Source organism: Varanus komodoensis, unplaced genomic scaffold, assembly GCF_004798865.1.
Source record: "Varanus komodoensis strain SLA01 unplaced genomic scaffold, ASM479886v1 scaffold9, whole genome shotgun sequence".
In the NCBI taxonomy this organism is placed as follows: Eukaryota; Metazoa; Chordata; class Lepidosauria; order Squamata; family Varanidae; genus Varanus; species Varanus komodoensis.
In genome coordinates, this window is record NW_025336598.1 from 10524820 (window position 1) to 10544740 (window position 19921).

The 19921-nt window shown below is 43.8% G+C and overlaps 1 protein-coding gene and 1 long non-coding RNA gene across 2 annotated transcripts in view; both read left to right on the top strand.

Annotated features, from left to right (window-relative positions):
* Positions 1-19921, top strand: part of LOC123017262 — a 731707-nt gene that overhangs the window by 334588 nt on the left and 377198 nt on the right. The gene's annotated exons all lie outside the window — the stretch shown is intronic.
* Positions 2413-13934, top strand: CLRN2 (clarin 2). Its single transcript, XM_044418518.1, has 3 exons — positions 2413-2665; positions 12163-12342; positions 13669-13934. The coding sequence occupies exons 1-3, from the start codon at positions 2413-2415 to the stop codon at positions 13932-13934; spliced, it is 699 nt and encodes a 232-aa protein (XP_044274453.1).

Genomic DNA, 19921 nt, shown 5'->3' on the forward strand with positions numbered 1-19921 from the left:
TCAGAAACCGTCCTTATGACCTCAAAGAGGCAACTGCTTTTTATGGTGCCTCTTCAGGGTTGTCCTGCTAGTGGGATGACCACAGTTTAGCTCCCCCAGCCCTGCAACCAGGCAGCCGAACACACCAGCAGCCAAGCATCGCCCTGACCCTGTGCTGGCAACACCAGTGGAGGAACTTGGTGGCAGTGCTTTTTCCACCGTTCTCGTCTTTCCCCTGCTTCCACTGGTTTTGGGTGCTGCATTCCGCTGCTTGCCTCTCAGCCCCAGCAGCCACAGTTTAACGCACCCTCCCGCAAGGCACAACAGCCACCCATGCTGTAGCCAGTAGCCCTGGGTAGATTAAGGAATAAGTACAGGGCCTGCCCAGCTGTTTAGAGTGAAGCACTTGCCTCAGACAGAGGCTGGGCTGGTGAGTGACAGCAAGGTGCTGAAGGGCAGAGCTGTGTGCATCTGCTCCCTAAGCTAGCTGCTGCCTGCAGGATGCCGTGGCACTGCCAATGCTGAAGAACTGTTCAAAGGTGTCGGGAAAGCCTCAATGGCAGCCACAACAAAGAAAACCAGGTTCAGTTAGGAAAGACCCCTTTTGCCTTGAACCTCAGCAGTTTTATTGAAAGATCACCCAGGCCCCCTGCGGTTACTTATGACAGCATGCTACCGGGTAGTGGTCTGCACGCCCAACGACAAGCTTTTAGAACATATACAGAGTATTTTATAGATTCTGAGTCACATGGGTCCAGCAGTTGGGCAGTTGATGATGAAACAAGGTGAACCCAGTCAGAAGAAGGTGAGAGGTTTGCAGAGGGGGCTCAATACAATGGCATTTGACTGCAGGATATTAACAATAATCAGGGGATTATTGTGAGTCTTGGCATGCAAATAAAGGTGATTGCAATGCTGTTAACCTGGCAGCTTGACCGTTTCTTACTGATCAGCAGAACAATAGACCTGGTAGCTTCTTGGGAGAAGCCATCAAGTCCCACTTCTTAAAATAACACCAAATGCCAAAAAGTAACCTGGTTTAGGATTTTTTGGGTGCTTCCTGAGAAAAAAGGGTGCAGGCATTTTATAACACAAAGACACACAAACATCCTTTTTCTGCCAGGATTTAGCTGGATTTTCCCAACAAAGGCCTGTCTAGTTGACTCATGTACATGTTAAGGGGAAGGGGTGCCATCTTGTCTTTTCCCTCAGACAGCGAAATTCCTTTGGCAGGCCCTGAGTAAGTGTATGAACTTCAGGGTCCTTGTTCAAGTGCTGAGTGATGTCAAGTACAGGCTGCTGGAGTGCATGGAGCAGATCACAATCTCACTCACCACTGCATTTCTCTAAGAGGTGGGGATTCCAGTGTTTGCAGGGACAAGGTGTGTGTGCACACATGTGTGAAGAGAACACTTACAGTGCTTGTGTAAGGTGTGTGTCTTTACTTACAAATATAGTTGTTGAGCATGATGGAGCAGACAAGAATTCAGACACATGGAGCTAGCTTTTACACAGTATTAGTTCCCCCTAAAGCAACTCTACAGCCTTCCAGTCCTCCAAAGAACTCTTTCTTACCAGTTGCAAAATTCAAACTTGTTTTCCTTCTTCAAGTTAAGCATCTTCTCCCTTCTCCCTGTAAAATTCCTAATATTCATTCCCATTCTATGTAACCACACATGCTAGTGATCACCAGCCATCAGAAGGCATCAATGATCAAGAGACAGGCACCTTCACCTGGCAGAAATACAAAGCCTCATGAGGCCATTGTGAGATTCCAAGCAGCTTGTATTGCAAGAAAAGCTTGTGTTTCCTCAAGCAACCTGTTTGCATTCTCCATTATGCATTCTCTCTAATAGCAAGGCCAGGTATCCAGAAATATTTATCAATTTCAAAAGATAACAGTCTTCGAAAGCTGGGTATCATCAATTCAAGAGCTGGCAGCCATGACATTTAGAAAACACAAATTCAAGGAGATAGCCGCTTGGTGTCACACAGTCAGCAGCGTTCCAATGCCAGATTCTAACATGTTTATCCTAGTTTGCTTCCAGGCAGTTATCAGAGGCTTCTTAATAAATTGAATAAACAGGTCTTGCAGCGAAACATCCTCCAGGTCAGAAATGGATGTTATTTGAATATTTAAAACAGGTAAAGAATTTGAGCCTTTAATTGAAACATTAGTCATGTAACAGATACGGTGTTACTCACTCAACAGCAAGCCCCATTGCCTTGCAGAATGATGAAGCTTTTTTGTTATCATTGCAAATTATTGCAGGAAATCTGCCCTTGGAGCTATTTTTTTTTTACTTTAACCTGTGGATTAGAAAAGATGTCATACAGAGAGATATCTTTGAAACAACAGGCATTGCTGGAAAAGGATCCAAGTGTTGTTATTACTATCAAGAGGCCTTAAAAAAAATGCAGTGAGCCCTTAGAATGCCTGGCTGCTTCAAACAGACCTTGTTTGCTTTCATTGCTATATTGAGCTCTGCATCATTTATCTTGATCCTTGTTGCAATGGGCACTCAGAAATGGATGACTGGAAAAATCCTCTGCAAGACAGGAGTGGAGCTAGTCAATGCCACAGACCCAGAGCTAGTCAAATTCATGGGGGACATTTACTATGGACTGTTTGGAGGTGGAAAAACGCGTCAGTGTGGGTTAGGTGGCCGGCGGTCCAGATTCAAAAGTAAGTAATGTTTCAGTTTATTTCTAGAATGCACCAATATAAGCAAATGATTAGATGCATACAGGATGGAGTTCTTTATGCTATACTCATATATTCTGAAATGTTTTCCCCAGGGCTTGTTTTTTCTGGGATAATGGTATTTCTTCTAAATTGGACTAGAAATTGTTGCAATATTTCTATGTATTACTATTCTTGCTAAACGGTGGGCACTTAAACAGTTCCATGTTTGTCAGATGCAGCAGCGAGGTTCTGAAAAGCACAGGGAGAAATAAGAAGACATGGAGCTGGGCACAATATGATGAACAGGAGGGTTGGGTAGGCTAGGAAGTGGAAAATAGCAGGCCTAAAATGATTTGCTTGGCTCAGGGGAAGGGCAAGCAACAGAAGGGACAGAAAAGCCACACTTAAAAAGCAGGGGGATGTGGCTTCCTGGGGCTGGTGGGTTGTTCTAGAGGAGAAGGAAGTAGACCAACCACAGTATTCCTCTCCCTTCTAGCTAAGGCCAGTGGGGCTCACGCTTTTCAGTTCCTAACAAAGGCTCTAAAAGCCTATCCTTTCAACTGTTTAGGGCTAATTTGGGTGTTTGCCTTGCAGCTTGTGTAGGAACCATTTTTGCTTTTATTTTAAACAAGTTTAACAGTAACTTTCATGAAAAAATATATGACAACACCAATATAAAATGCAATGAATCCTTTTTAAAAAGAATATGCAAAATATCTAAAAGGACTAGAAACACAGGTATGGTTTCTAATGTTGCCACATCTGTAATGAAGCTGTAGTGCATGAGCGCCCTCCACTTTTTTGCAAGAGTGCAAGTCCAGCAGGGCTACAGATAGGAAGGCCCAGCCACTTTTTTCTTGGTTGGTTCCTTTCTTGGACAGGTTCCCTCTCATGACATCAACTGGCAAGGAATCAATTATGTCAGTTCCTGGGATGACAACTCCCCCTTCTGGGGGAATGTCTGGAGACTGGGAGAACTTCCCAATACACCCAGAGAATGCCAACAGTCCCACCTTGCAGCCTTTGACATGGGAGTGATAAGTGCTGCAGAGGGTTCTCCGGGGGGGGGGGGGGAGCTTGAAGCTGCTTTATAAGGCCTGATCTCCGCCTCTGAGACCAGACTTCTCTCTCTGGCATTTGAGGGGGAGATCTGATTCATCCTGTGGCTTGTGAAACATGCTCCAAGGGGCCATGGTATTGTATCTAAAGCCTACTAGCAGTAAAACCAGTACAGGAAAATAATTCCAGACAACTATAGCTGGGAATGTGTTTTCCCTAAGCAAAATGGCTGCAGATGCTTCTAGAAAAAGCTTTGTCCCAAGTAGGTGTTTGGCATGGAGCTGGGGCCTCTCCAGGTGAAAGATAGTTTGGCAGTGGTCAGCCATGCTCTGCTGAAATGCAGGATTCTTAAAGTAATGCATTATTAGTTGGGCTACATTTGAGGACAGTGTGGAAGCGTCTGCTCAGTCAGATGCAATTGATAGGCTGTTCATTGACCCCATATCACATTTACGTACGTACGTGTGTGTGTGTGTGTGTGTGTGTGTGTGTGTGTGTATAATTTATAAAATTTGTATGCCATCCATTTCTTGCATCTCTGGACGGCTTACAACATAAATCAGAATAAAATGAATAAATTGACTATTCCATGTTGGCTATAATTTATAAAATACAAACAAAAAAATCAAATTACTATTGATGCATATTAAAATATTCATTAAATAAAAAGGTCTTCACCTGGCACCGAAAAACATATAATGACTGCTCCAGGCAGACCTCTCTGGGGAGCGCATTCCATAGTCAGGGCGCCACCGCAGACAATGCCCTCCTCCAGGTACTCTGTCTCCTAATGTCTTTCACAGAGGATTCCTGGAGGAGGGCTTCTGTTGCCGATCTCGGGGGGCGGAAGGGCAAATAGGGAAAAAGGTGTTCCTTTAGGTATCCTGGTCCCAAGCCATTTAGGGCTTCATAGGTAATAACCATCACCTTGAATTGAGCCCAGACTTCGATGGGAAGCCAATGGAGCTGATAGAGGACTGGGGTTATATGAGAATAACACCCAGTCCCCATCAGCAACCTGGAAGCTCTATTTTGTACCATCTGAAGTATCCGGACTGTCTTCAAGGGCAGCCCCACGTAAAGCACATTACAGAAATCTAACTGGGAAGTAACCCATGCATGTGTTGCTGTTGCTAGGCAATCCTCCTCCAGGTAGGGACACAGCTGATAGATTAGCCGAAGCCGAAGGAAAGCGCTCCTCGCCACTGCCGTCACGTGGGCTTCCAGGGACAGCTCTGGGTCAAGGTGTCCTTTAGAGGGAGTGCAACCCCATCCAGGGCAGGGCCCAAGTCACCTACCCAGGAGCTCGAATCACCCACCAACAGGACCTCTGTCTTATCTGGATTGAGCTTCAGTTTATTGGCCCTCATCCAGCCCATTACCTCGGCCAGGCACCGGTTCAGTACAGCCACTGCCTCACCTGGATCAGTTGAAAAAGAGAGGTAGAGCTGGGTATCATCAGCATACTGATGATTCTGCAGCCCAAACCTCCTGATGACCTCCCCCAGCGGTTTCATGTAGATGTTGAATAGCAAGGGGGACAAAATGGACCCCTGTGGTACTCCATGGCATAGCTGCCATGGTGCAGAGCCAAAGTCCCCCAGCACCACCTTCTGGAATCGGCCGTCAAGGTAGGAGTAGAACCACTGCCAAGCAGTGCCTCCTACTCCCTGTCCTGCTAGCCTATCTAGAAGGATACCATGGTCAATGGTATCGAAAGCCACTGAGAGGTCCAGGAGGACCAACAGGAATGTACTCCCCCCTGTCCCTCTCTCTGCACAGGTCATCATACAGGATGACCAAGGCAGATTCAGTACCATACCTGGGTCTGAAGCCGGACTGAAATGGGTCCAGATAGTCAGTTTCATCCAAGAGTGCTTGGAGTTGTCCCGCCACCACCTGTTCCAACACCTTGCCCAAAAACGGGATGTTGGCCACCGGTCTATAATTGGCAGCCATCTCTGGATCCAGGGACACCTTCTTTAGGACCGGCCTGACTATTGCCTCCTTTAGAGGAGCAGGCACCCGGCTGTCCCTCAGAGAGGCGTTAATGACCTCCAGGATCCAGGCACCAATCCCGTGTTTGGCCTTGGTCAGCAGCCACGACAGGCAAGCGTCAAGTAAACAGGTGGTGGGACGTACTTGTCCAAGCACCTTGTCCACATCATCAGGCTGCAATAACTGAAATTCATCCAATAATACCTGACCAGACGGGGTCATTGGTGTCTCCCCTAAAGGAACTGAATCAATTGTGGAGTCCAGCTCGTGACGAACCTGAGCGATTTTCTCCTTGAAGTGCTGGGCAAAGTCGTCACAGTGGGCAATCAATGGTGGTACAGGATCTTTTTTGGGGCCAGGATGTATCACCCCATGTACCACTCGAAAAAGCTCCTCTGGACAGCACTGTGAGGAGGCAATGGAAGTGGAGAAGAATTTCTTCTTCGCCGCCCTCACCACCACAGCATAGGCTCAATAATGAGCACATAAGCATGTTTGGTCAGATTCATATATCCTGCCTTTTTGACTTTCAAGGAACTTAAGGCAACTACATAATCTCCTCATCATCTCCATTTGATCCTCACAACAACCCTGTGAAGTAGGTTGAGCCAAGATCTGTGACTGGCCCAAATTCACCCAGTGGGCTTTGTGGCTGAGTGGGGACTAGAACCCAGATCTCCCAGGTCCTAGTCCAGCACTCTAACAACTACACTACTCTTGCTCTCCAGTGTAGTATTCAATTATCCCTCCAGTAATTGCTGGTCAATTTCCAAGCATAATTCAAAAAGGTGGTGCTTAGCTTTAATGCCCTGTGCCATTTTTGAATGATCTGAATCAAAGTACCCTGCACCTGCTTTTTGCCTTACAGAAAAAGCTGTATACACACTGGGTCCCCCAAACCTCCTGTTTACTTTTTAAAAGTTACTTATGTACATTGTGGAGTGCTTTGGCTATTGGATGCTAAAGAAATAGAACAAACACACGCATACATAAAATAGACTTAGGCTACAGGTTCTCTAGTTCGGATCTAACTTTTGAGTTTTACGTATCAATCAATCTTATTGACTGCTTTTATGTTCACTTGTTTTTTTAGTTTTCTTATAAACCACTCTGAGAAGTGTCTTGCTCAAGTGCAGAATAAGAATAAAAGAAAAATGATGGTCAGGCATCTTTAGGCAGGCATCTTTAATTTTTTTTAAAAATCACATTGAAATTAAAGGAAATGTTACAGTGGAACACTTTTTAAAAATTCCATATTCCCATTGCTCTGTAGAGCTGGCATATACAGATTTTATCATGGCCCTAAAATATTTGCTTCTGATGCCTAGAAATTTTTAATACCTTTATTCATTTCATTTCATTTCTATAACACCCCACTGCCAAAGCTTTCTGGGCACTAGATATACAGTATGATCCTATATATAGCTGCTATTTTAGCTCACATAAATTTCTACAGTATTTCAGTCAAGAACTGTAATCCTATGCACACTTACTTGTAGGTAAGCCGTATTGAATGTAATAGGGCTGACTTCTGAGTAAACTTGTAGAGGGCAGCACTTCTTTAAAAATGAAGCCTATTGGCATTCTTACTTACTTGCAACTGCCAGCTAAAATGTTATCTGAGTTTAGCTGCTGTGGAGACAGTCCTGAATTGGTCTTTCAAGGCCCCTGAAAATGGATTATATTGTCAGTAAAATAGAAGCAGTTAATCCATTGTTCCATATCACTAGTTCTTGATTAAATTTCTTTGACCTGCCATAAACAGGGCTTAATTGTTTAAAGTTAGCAGTGCAATGAGGTGCTTTGCTGTGTCCATAGTAAAGGAAGGTAGTTCCTTCCTGTTTGGAAAACTAGATTAACCATTGTCAGAATCCCAGAATCTCAATTTGCGGGAATAAAACTTGGGTTCGTGGTGGGAAAGATCAAGCGGCCAGACCATCTAGGCATTTATAGGTACACAGGTACAGGGCAATTGATGACAGAATGCAGAGATTACAATAAGATTCTGAGGTCATCACATACAGAACAGATAAAGAAATGTCAGTCAATCACACAGTAACAATGAGATTACAATATTTCTAATTGCCTGTATTGACACTTCAGTTCAGTACCTTGAACCCATCTTCACATCTACTTAGACATGTAAATTCAAGCTACTGAAACTATGCATGAACTCAAAGACTCTTATCTAGACTGGAGACATTCTGAATTGGCCAGGGCACATGGGGCCTCTGGGCTAGGAAGATACTTCCTTGAATTCCAAGAATGATTATTTAATCATTGTGAAGGTATACAATGTAAATTCGGACTAAATGACCTGTGTACTGTAGCTTACAGCTAAAGGTGAGAGAAAGGAGTGGGGAATGCCATTTTAAACAGTACAGCTTGGTTTTGAGAAGGAAGACAGGATTTGATCCCACAATGCAAAAGCACACACAAAAGTAATGCTTTTCAGACAGGATTTATCCAAATTTTCCCAACACCATTCAAGTCACCTGAGCAGTGAACCTCCGTGCCATCATATGCAGGGCTGGTCAAAGATAGTTTGCTACCTGGAGCAGAGCAAAAAATGCCACTGCCAGCCACCAAGCGAGGTACCTTATATGAGGCCAGCCACACTGTTTTAGTCAGAAGCAAAAATTCCCAGAAACACTTCTTCCCATTCTTGCAACAATAAGAAACCAAACACCCAGTATTTGCTCCCTGAGGAAGCCACCTCCTTTTGCCTGGTATTGAGACTGGGCCTGACTGCATACATAAGATTAACATGTGTATCAGGTGAGGTGCGTGCAGGCCCAAACAGATGTTCCCTTAAAATGGAATTGAAAAGATGACATGTGCACACAGAAACCTCAAGGCCTGTCTTGCACGTTAAAAATCAAGTACATGGTGAGGGGGAAGAATCATGCATCTCCTCCTTGGTCCTGTGAAGGGAATGAGCAGTACAGTGAATCTGTGAAGCATAAGACAGGCAAGAACTACCCTTCATAGTTCATAATTCTTTGGTTTTCCTCTGTATTCTTCCTTTTTCTGAGCAGAAGGTGAGCTTAGTTCCCTATGCTAAAGAATCAATCATTAATAAAACACGTTTGGTCATAGAATCCTTGGAGGTGATTTCAAGGAATGGGTTTGGGTTGGAGACCTATACATTTCACAAATCAAACTAGACAAAAAAACTTGAATGCATCAGACTTTTGTTATTTAAATAGATTAGACTGTTGGGACTGGGACCATGATGTATTTGGGGGGGAGGGGAGTGAGGTTCAGCCTTTCACCCTGATGCGTCCTGCCCTTCCCTCCACCAATATTACTATTTGTTCCACATGGGAAACTGTCACTGGTGCCAATGGTGTCTTCCCTGCCAGAATTGTGGGGACCAAGGAAAGGGGGCTTCCTCAGGACCTTGATACAGAAGAAACATCTGAACAAAAACACCCTGTGTGCCACAGTTCTGGTCCTGACACCCTGCTGCTTTTAAATAACAAAAATGCATTTCTGCATTTAACTCAATAGAAACATAGCAAGTCAGAAGGGGTCTCCTGGGCCATCTAGTCTGACCTCCAGCTCCACTCATTTAATACCCAACATATGGTTGCCCAACCTTCCTTGAACGCCCTCACTGATGGGGCCTCCCATCCCATCCCATGTAAGCCCATTCCATATCCTAGGGGTCCTAACCATCAGGAAGTCCTTCCTGACATCCAACCTGAAACTCATTTCCTTGAGCTTTGCCCCATTGGAATGCATCCTGTTCTCCACTGCAGGAGAGAACAGGTCACAACCCCCTACCATGTGACATCCCTTCACATACTTATATGTCACTATAAGATCCTCTCGGAGTCTCCTCTTCTCCAGGCTGAAAAGACCCAGCTCCCTCAATCTTATATGACCCCCGCAATCCGGCTACCATCCTTGTGATCCTGTACTGAACTGATTCTAACCTAGCAATGTCTCTCTTATAATGTGGAGCTCAGATTGTGGGCACACCAGTACTCCAGTTGTGGATGCACCAGAGTCTTATACAGCAGTACCAACACCTGTCTCGACCTGAAAGCCATGCTTCTGGTTATCTATCCAAGGATAACGTTCACCTTCTTAACCACCATGTCACACTGCTAGCTCAAGTTTAGCCTGCTGTTGACAAGAACCCCAAGATTCCTTTCACATGTGCTCCTCTCCAGCCACTTGTCCCTCATCCTGTACCTCTGGCCTTTATTCCTATATCCCAAGTGCAAGACCTTGCACTTATCTGCATTGAAAGTCATCCTGTTGCCCCCCGTCTACTTCCACAGTCTATCTAGATCCTTTTGGATATGGAGTACCTGCTCCTCAATTGTGGCCACCGCCCCCAGTTTGGTATCATCTGTGAATTCGGCGAATGGGGCAGCATAGAAATTTTATAAATAAATAAATAAATAATAAATTTGGTCAGCAGACCGGTCATTGATAAAAAGGTTGAACAAAATTTGTCCCAGAACTATGCCCTGGGCGACTTGTTGATGATTCCCTGCTGATAGTCACCCCTTGTTTGTGGTCTGTCAGCCATACCCTAATCGATCGGACAGTGGATTGATCTATCTTGAAGCTCATCAACCAGGATATCATGCGGCACCTTGAAAAGAACGTGCTGAAATCCAGGTAAAGCACATCCACCACATCCCCCTCATCTAGCCACCTCAAAACTTTGCTACAGAATTCCACAAGGTTTTTCTGGCAGGAACTATTTTTGCAGAAGCCCTGTTGTGTGGCTGCCACCTCCCGCTCCATCTAGGGTTTCTAGAGTTTTCCTTATTATGAAATTTTCCATCATCTTTCCAAGAATGGACATTAGGCTAACTGGCCTGTAATTCCTCTTGTTCCAAAAAAGCCCTTGATCTTTTTCCTGAAAGGTCAATTATGGAATGTGCTCCCCAGGGAAGTCTGCCTGGCGCCGTCGTTATTTGTTTTTCGGTGCCAGGCCAAGACCTTTTTATTTAAACGATATTTTAATTGTTAATTGTTGTTTCTATTTATTGGTTTTATACTATTGCCGAGATGCTCCGGATTTTCAATGTTTATTCTATGTTTGTTTATTCTGCTTTGTAAGCTGCCCCAAGGCTTTCTGCAACGGGGGCGGCATAAAAATGCTATAATAAATAAATAATCAGGAAAAAGCAAAGCTACACCCGTTTATTTTGCATGGAAAATAGATCAGCAGTGTGTCTCATACCCAAAGATATTGTGCTGAAGTATCTATTAATCCAAGTGGAGTTTTTAATATAGATAATGTTTTATGTATTTACTTTTTAAAATCTATGTATTTATTGAATGGAGCTGGTCTTTAACCGCAGTAAAGTTTATTTATCTATCATGACCAATGGGGCCTCAACCACCTCCCATGGAAGCCTATTCCATACCCTCGGGGTCCTAACTGTCAGGAAGTACTTCCTGGCTTCCAAATTGAACCTTGGTTCCCTGAGCTTTGCTCCGTTGGAGTGTGTCCTGCCCTTCTCTGCAGGGGAGAACAGGTCTCTACCCACCTCTCTGGGACACCCCCTCTCATACCTATATGCGTCAACAATCTCACTGAATCTGCTAGAGATGAGCATATACTGGAACTTTGCAGTCCTCATGGCTGAAAAGGTATGCCTAATGGCAATATCTGATAAAATTTCGAAAGCCAGAAAAGGTCTGAAAAAGATTTCCCACTGTAAGGAATGCAATGCTCTCTGCATACATCCATGCTTCCTCTCCATTACTTCCCAAACCTTACCAAATTAAGCAACATTAAAATGCTAGAATTATAAAAAATGTTGTTACTACACTATGTTTATATCCCACCTTTCTTCTTCTTGCAAGGAACCTGAAGTGGCTTGCATGGTCTTCCTGTTCTTCATTTTATCCTGAAACAACCCTGTGAGGTAGGTTAGGCTGAAAGTGAGGAACTGGCTCATAGTCACCCAGTGAGTTTTATGGCCAAGTGAAGGCTACACCCAGATCTCCCAAGTCCCAGTCCCACACTGACCACCGCACCACATTGGCTCTCATATAATAAAAGTACTGTGCAATGTCCCAGTTTTGCCTAATTTGTGCAAGCTGCAGCATTAAGGCTTGCTAGCTAGAGAATTTAGATTAACTGACTGCTAAATATGCATACAAGCAAAGGGCAGGATCCTCCTGGAATCAGAGCAGAGAAACATTTGCATGCAAGCTGTGAACCCCAAAACAATACATGCAAACTGGGGATTTGCTTGTTTCTAGCTGGAGAATTCCATCGCCATTCATGGCCAATGCAAACCTTCCATAAGAGTTTGAGATCATATTACTTGCTTAATGAACATTAAACATTAATCTAAACAAATAGAACCTCTTTCAATGCTTCTGAATGGGAAAACTTAGTAACATATTGGTGGTCTGCCATATTTATGCAGCAAATAATGTTGTTTTCTTGTCTTTGCTAGTATTTCCACATCTGGTGAAAAAGTTGAATGCAACTCTTCATGTGACGATTATCCTCTTCCTTTGTGTGGCATTTTCCTTTGCCCTTGTCAGCTTAGGATTTTGCATCTTAAACATAATAAAAGTACCCTATCGGGCTATTACAGGTCCAGCAGGAATAGCCCTGTGGAATATACTTGCAGGTAAATGTTAACTTTAAAAAATAGCTGTTGCTAACAATTAAAGTTAGTAGTTATTAAGGATACATGTTTGTTTTGTACCGGTATTTATTGCATGCAAAGGGATTAACAGTAATGATCCCATTAATCATAGCAAGCTCAAACTTTTCTGCTAAATTAAAAGCTGGCTTTCAGTGACATTGTGCATGTTCCTAAATGAACTTATTAAATATTCCATTCATGTCAGATACAGTTTTAGCAAGAGTTTTCTTGATAAATTATCACCCCCTTCATTGACAATTTGTTGCTGATAACCTGTTTCATGTATTCCAGGCAAGCAAGCTGTTGCATGCCTGTGTGGGGTGTGTACTGGCATACTTGCTGGAGCTGTTTGCTCCGCAGATCTCTTTCTGCAGGGAAAAGGTTCTATGTTTGCAGCACATCCTGGCCTGGTCAGTGGCATCTATGCTCCCTAGTAAGACCTAATTTATGGATACCCTGGGCTAAAACTGTCCTTGGAGTGCCCTAGTTTGGAATACTGTCAAAGGACTGTGTGTTTGAATGTGTTCCACCTAACCCAAAATGTTGTGTTGTTTGGGGCAAAGGAAAACTTGGCAATCCCCATACCATATACAAAAGCCAACCACACTGGTGGTGACCCTTATTACTCACACACCTGAGGACAGCAGGTTGGTTTAAGGTTTAAAGATGAGTGGCCACTTCACTGCCTACTGGCAGGGCTTCTCTGTTTTGCTCAGCTTAAAAACAAAAGCAAAGCAAAGCAATGCAAAATTATACATTGCTCTGAAGTCAGCTGTCAGGCAGAATGTTTCCAGCCATTCCTGCTTCCTAACATACTAGCTGACCATGTGAAGGGTTTGTGGGGGAGAATTCAGTGATGCCTGCAATCTGAAGCCACACACCTCAGGAAAAGGTTTGTCACATACTCTGCTGTTTCTGCAGATGTACCTAAGTGAACATTTGTCCACCTGTGTGGACATTTTCAAAAGGCAAAGAACATGCAGCTGGAAACTAAGCTTCTTTTTATGAGGTCTTTTTCAGAAAAACAAAGAAAAGTGGAAGAGGCCAAAATGCCCCTGCTTCCAGGTAGTGTGTTGCAAGGAAATGTCTGTGACTCCCATGTGACAAACTGTGTAAGTTGCACTTGGAATTCACACATTTTGCTGCAAACAAGATTCATGAATCTCCCCTTGTACATTAAAGGAAACCAGGACAAGTGGTGGCTTCTCAACATAGAGTAAACTAATGAACCACTTTAAAATGGATGGCAGAGTCAACTGTTTTGCATTCAGATGTAGGAATGAATTTTTGTTTTATCTTCTCTTTCAGGTGGCTTCGCAACACTGGCAGTGACCTGCTTTATGGCTGCTGTCAAACTGCATAATCTTACAGAAAGGATTGCCAATTTCCGGGAAAATGTCTTCCAGTTTGTCATCTTGGAAGAAGAGTATGAACACTCTTTTTGGATTTGTGTAGCAAGTGCAACAGTTCATGGTGTGAATTTGTTACTAGTTGCTATCAGCGCAATTCACTTCCCTACACTGAAGACCAAGACAGAAGAAGCAAATGTCACTGCAGAGGACATAATGTACTAAACCCTTGGCCAGTGTTAAACTGATATGATCTGCTGTATTTTGAAGAAGTAAACAATGCTGGCAAGAGCAGATAAATATGGAGGAAGTATGGTCGGCAGTGCAAGTTGGCGGGTTGGGGCAGATGCCGAAGCCCAGTGGCCCACGAAGGATTCACAACCACACCACTTCCATATTCCACTGCAGCCTGGGAAGGTTGGAAACAGCACAAGATGCTCTCACGCTGTGCCAAACTTTCCACAAGCCCAGCACAAAATAAGAATACCTCAGCCATGTTTACCTCATGGACTACACTGTGCAGTGGATAATTTAGACTTTAAACTCATTTAAGGAAAGCCAATTCAAAACACTGAAGAAAAGCCTGTGCTGTAGACCTCATAGGACAACACTACATTTCTGAATGCAGGTGGAGAATGAGGGGAAGCATGACAGGAAGAGGCCTGACAAGCCTCCCCTAGCTGGCTTTTCTCTTTCTGTAGGTCTGGCACAAGCTATTTTGTTATCCTAGGCAAAAATAATTATGGTCCCGGCATGCACACTGCTGTCATATAGTGTTATTTATATGTGGGAAAAGCAATTGCATTTCGTCTGCAAGTTTTTCAAATTACAGCCCCTTTTCTTGCTCCTTACAAGTGAATGAAGGCAAGGGAAGTCACTGCAATGGGAAAACTAAGTGTGAGTGAGTGAGAGAGATGCCCCTACACCCAACTTCAGCTGTCCCAAAGCTCTGAAGAGGGAAAGTGTGGTTTCTTTCTGAGGATTGTCCCTGATATCAGCCCCCTTTCCCTGCTTCATACAGGCAAATTCAGTAAATGTCTGTGAGACAAAAAATGTATGAAGTAAAATGGGTTGTGGGGGATAACATGGCACATGGAAAGGGAGAGACTTCTGGCAGATACACTTTATGTGGTGACAAAGATGAATTGTGTGCTTTACAAATTATGTTGCTGCTCCTTCAATTCTACCTTTCCAGAGGGTTACCGGTACTACCTTTTGGGGTGGCCTGTGTTTTGAGATCACATCCAGAAGTGAAATGTCATGTTTTCCCTCGGACAAAATGTACACAAGCTCCATATGCAGCCAGAGCTCATGTATATTTTTGCCAAGGAAACTCCCAAGGAAAGCATAGACAACATAACTTTGGTCATGGTGGCTCCCAAATCTTTTTTGGGAGATTTGTGTGATCATAGTGTGATCATGTTAGAGAAGAAAGTGATCATAATAAAACCCAATCTTTTGAAGCCTGTTAATTGTATCAGTAATTCACACAGAATTCAGCAACTCTGTTTGGATTTTTTTTTTTTTTTTTTTTTTTAGAATTTTTAATTTTTTCCAAAAAATTTTTTAATTTTTTTTTTTTTTTTTTTTTTTTTTTTTTTTTTGGAACTCTTAAGTATCTCCCAGAAATGGTGTCAACTGATTTGCTAAACTGGATATATTATATTTGAAGATATTAAACCTCAACATCAGAACAAATCACCATTCTGCTGTTAAAATTAGGAGACACTAGATACAACATTTAATAGACAAAAATGAAATGTCGACAGGAATAGTCTTTAAAGACCATGATCCCATATTTTCTGCTTTTAATTAGTGAAAGAAATGGAAAATGCTTCTAGGATTCAAGAAGAAAATATGTTTCTGTACGTGTTTCCAAAGAGTTTGGAAAGCCTTCAAGCCTTTGTTCATTCTGGGAACAAAACTTATTAAATGAACTGAATACTTAACAGAATTAGAAATTCGTTACAAAAGGAGGCATTGGCTTATCCACTTTTCCAAGCCTAAAAAGTGTCTGGTGGCTTCTTCACAGGGGCTCATGATGAGAAAGAATTGGAAACGTATGGTGTCAGTTCAACCACTTTTTTATAACAAGTATACAAGAAAAACATAGTGGGAGTGACACAGTGAGTGAATACATGCCAAATATGCATCAGTTCTCTGTGACCAAGTTTAAACTACATATGTTTTGTGTTTGTGTCTTCCCTCTCACCAACTTTAATGACTGTGATATTCTCAGGTTGGGATTCCAGACCATTCAGAACAGTCAAGCTCCTTTCATTGAGCCCCTCTCAGTTGCTAGGTAGGCAAGCTGGATAGCCATCTGAGAGGGATGGTTTAACTTGGGGACCTGCACTGAGCAGGGGGTTGGACCTGAGGGCCCTCTGGCTCCTTCCAGTTTTATGATTCTAAGCCCCAGTGCAACCTGTCCCAGTCAGATTCCCTCGGATGTGTGGGGCCACATACTGGTTGCATTGGCATACTACAAACTGATTTATATTTGAACAGGCAGAAGATGCACAGTCTGCACTACAGTGTTGAAGAGGTGTGCTGTGGGAGGGAAAGGCCGGGGCTAAGAATGCCTTCTTTGTACAGGTTCCAATACTCATGGTCCCATCTCACTTATAAAAACATAAGAAGAGCCATGTTGGATCAGACCAAGGGTCTTTCTAGCATTCCAGACTAGGTACACTCCAGCTACATTCCAGTCCCTCATGGGCACCTTGCTTGGTAGGTTAGTCTTCAGCAACCTTCATGGAGGAACCATCTTTCCCCTATCAGCTAAGCAAAATCTGTAACAAGACTATCTCCTGATTTGATGACCACAGCACATCACATTATTGTTCACCAGAAGTAGCAATAGTAGGAGGGACAGATAAAAGTTTTGTGATAAAGAGAAGGTTCTGTGGGAGAGCAACCCCTTTGCAGGCAGCGGGTCTCTTCCAGGCTTCTCCAACTGGAGGATTTCAAGTGGTACCGCTCTTGGCAAGCTGCTGCCAGTCAGGGTGCTGTACTCTGTACTTTAAGCAAACGCTTCACATGTTCACACAGAGAACAGCGAAAGCACCACTAGCTTTTAAGTTAACCTTCAAGCTGTCCCTAACTTTTTCCAAGTGAAGTGCCTCAAGAAAAGCATTTGTTGCTTCCACACATTTCTTTAGTGCTGTGAAACTCAGGGCTGGTTTGCACATGCATGTACCTCACTGGCTTTCCCTGGTGACTCCCAGCTAAATGCATTAGCTATCTCCTCTGAAGAGAATGCATTGTCTGAGATCACAATGAGTAATCTGAACACTTTGTTTAAGATATGGTAACTGATTGATGGTTCTTTGACTCACATGTGTAAGCCATCACTGCTCAGGCAATCATCAGGGGTTAGGCATGAATACACAATGCTTCATTGGAGGATGCAAAGGCTAGAGCGGTGTTCTTCACTGCAAGGTCCAAGGACCACTGGCAGCTTCCAGTTACCTCAAGCACAGCTCTTCAACCCCTTCTCTCCCCCCCCCCCCCCCCGGTCTCTCTCTGCATAGCAACACCTTACTTCCAGCAGAAACTCTCTAGCTTTGCCTTGTTTTTCCATTAATGTTGGGCCAGTTGCTGAAATCTGGGTGACCAGAGGAAGGTTTGTGGTCAGGTGACCACAAACAGCAAGGGGGTAGAGAAGGATGGGAAGATGAGAATGAGGGACAATCAGCCAGTCAGCGACTGGGGAGGAACATAGAGCAGCAGCAGTGTAAAACTGAACACACTGAATTCAGGGCGAGCTATGCAAATCTTGTCTGAGAGATCCTGCTGCACTGGGTAGAACACAGCCCTCTCTCAGGGATGAGAAAAAGCTTTATCCCGGGGCCAAGAGTGCCTCTTGGAATTGCCTCGATAGGTGAGTAATTGGGGATGTAGAGGGGGACGGAGAGGTGATGCCTAAAAATGTCTCCAGGGGAATCTGGTGCACAATGTCACACACTGATCTCCTCCCTGCTGTGTACCGGGAAAGCCCCTGAGCAGTCTTGGTGCTGTGGCTTCTACTTGAAAAGCAGAGAAGAGCGCTGGCCCGGATAGGCAAGGAACAATAAGTTCACATACACTTAACTCAACGGGAATTGTTCAAGTTGCAGCCTGCCTGTTAAAATATTACCCAGAAAGTAGAGTATACAGATGAGATAGAATCTAACCTTCATTTTAAAGGCTAATACCTGCAAACAATCACACGACCAGAAACGTGTAGTCGTGAACAATTTCTTGCTACTGCAAAGTAGAAATGAATAATTTGTGAGTCAGGAGACACAGTTAGGGAAGGAGGGCGATTTGTTCCCTTGCCTAGCAAAGGAAAATTAAACACTTGCATCAAGATTAAATACAATGTATTCCACCAGCTGCTTTTCCTCACAATGAAGGGAGGTACTTACATGCCTTTATTGAGAGGAAGAGTGCATGAAAGGGCAAATACCAGAAACGGGGGGCAACCAAACAGAAATGGTTACCACTTTGTATCCTACAGGTGAGCTTTGAAACAGCTTCCATCTGACTGGATACTGCTAGAAAAAACTAGACTAGGTGGCTTGATCCCACAAGGCCATTCTAATAAATGTACACAATTCTTGTGCAATGTTATTATACATTTAATAGAATACCTCCTGATTATAGCAAGAGCAGTGCCTACTGGTCACACTTTTTTAAAGTATGTTTAATTTCAGTATTGACTTTCAGAATGACTACTAGTCTGCATTGGACCACAGGCTGGGTCTGTGCGTGTCAGGGAAGAGCAAGTTTGGAGCAAAGTTAAGGACCTATCAGGGAACAATGCAGGAATTAAAAGTGTATTTATGCTCTTATACAGCTATTTCCTTAGACTTGCAGCTTGGACTTCCCAAGGAGAAAGAGATGACTGGTTTTCTCCCTATCCAGGCATCCCAATGCTCTCTCCTTTCCTGTGGGTTCTACCTCACCTCTGCCTCTCCTTCCTGGATCTCTCTTTGCTTCCTTATCAGTCTGCCTCCTGCGGAGAGGTTCCCCTTACATACAGAGAAGCCAGCTTCTCCAAAGCTGTGCAGCATCTTTCATGATTTGCTAATTTTGGGAGTGGCTTTCTCTAAGGACTTTCTCTAATATAGGTTCCATGTCGTAAGTACACCACTGAGCACTATAAAACAGGGATGGCAGCTGTTGTTTAGTACATTTCTTGCTTTACAAGCAAACAGGCCTTTTCAAGGGGCACCATAAATATAGCGGCACAGGCTGGCTTACAAGTCTTGTTTGCTTTATCTTATGTGCTCAGTTGCTTGAGCTTTGCAGTAATCATGGCATGAACCACCTTTCATATGTCCCCAAAGATTTTCCAGCTCATCTGGAATTAGAAAGTAATGCAGGAAAAACCTCACTACACAATGCAAGCTTTCCCAGCAAGTACAGCAGCAGTACGATAATTACACATCATGTGCAAGTATATGTCATCGACCAGGGGTGGCCAAACTTGAGGCTTCTGAGTCGCATGCACCCCTGTGAGTATTTTGCGGCTCCCTGTTGGCTGCTCGCCACCCATAGGCACCCACTGGCAGCTCTCAAACATCTGACATTTACCTGATGTGGCTCTTGAACAAGTCTGGACACCCCTGCCATACACTAACGGCCCCTTTTCTTACTGGGGCCACAAGCCTACTATTAAGGAGGGCACAATTCAGAGCAGTGGAGCAGTATGGGAAGGGGGCACTTAAGCCTTTCCCTGCAGGATATTTCCCTGCAATTTCCAAATGGCTCTCTAGAAGCTTCCTCTCCCATGGATAACCACATGCTGTTGAAATCAAGACTGGGGTAAGTCACTGAAGGGCACTTTGGAGGCAGATCTAGGCAGTTTCATGTTGCAGCTGTGCTTTCAGTTTTCCCCTCCTAAATCATCTTTTCAAAATATAAAACCACCAATGACCTCCTAGTTATACATTCGTACATTGGGTGTTGTTGCACCACTGGATTTTCCCCGAACTCTCACCACGAGAATCTCCTGGAAATAAGCTAAAATGCATCTTAACTACTTATTTTTCCTCGCATGATCCCCATCCAAGCCCTTCACAACACTGCATCTAGCAGCGTGGCTGAGCGAGCACAGGTGAGCTGTGCGTGTGTATTGCTATGAAGCTTTTATCACTTTCCTGACTCCAGGATGTGAATCTGTTACGCCACAGAGAAACGCTGTGTTTCAGCATGGGGTACACACA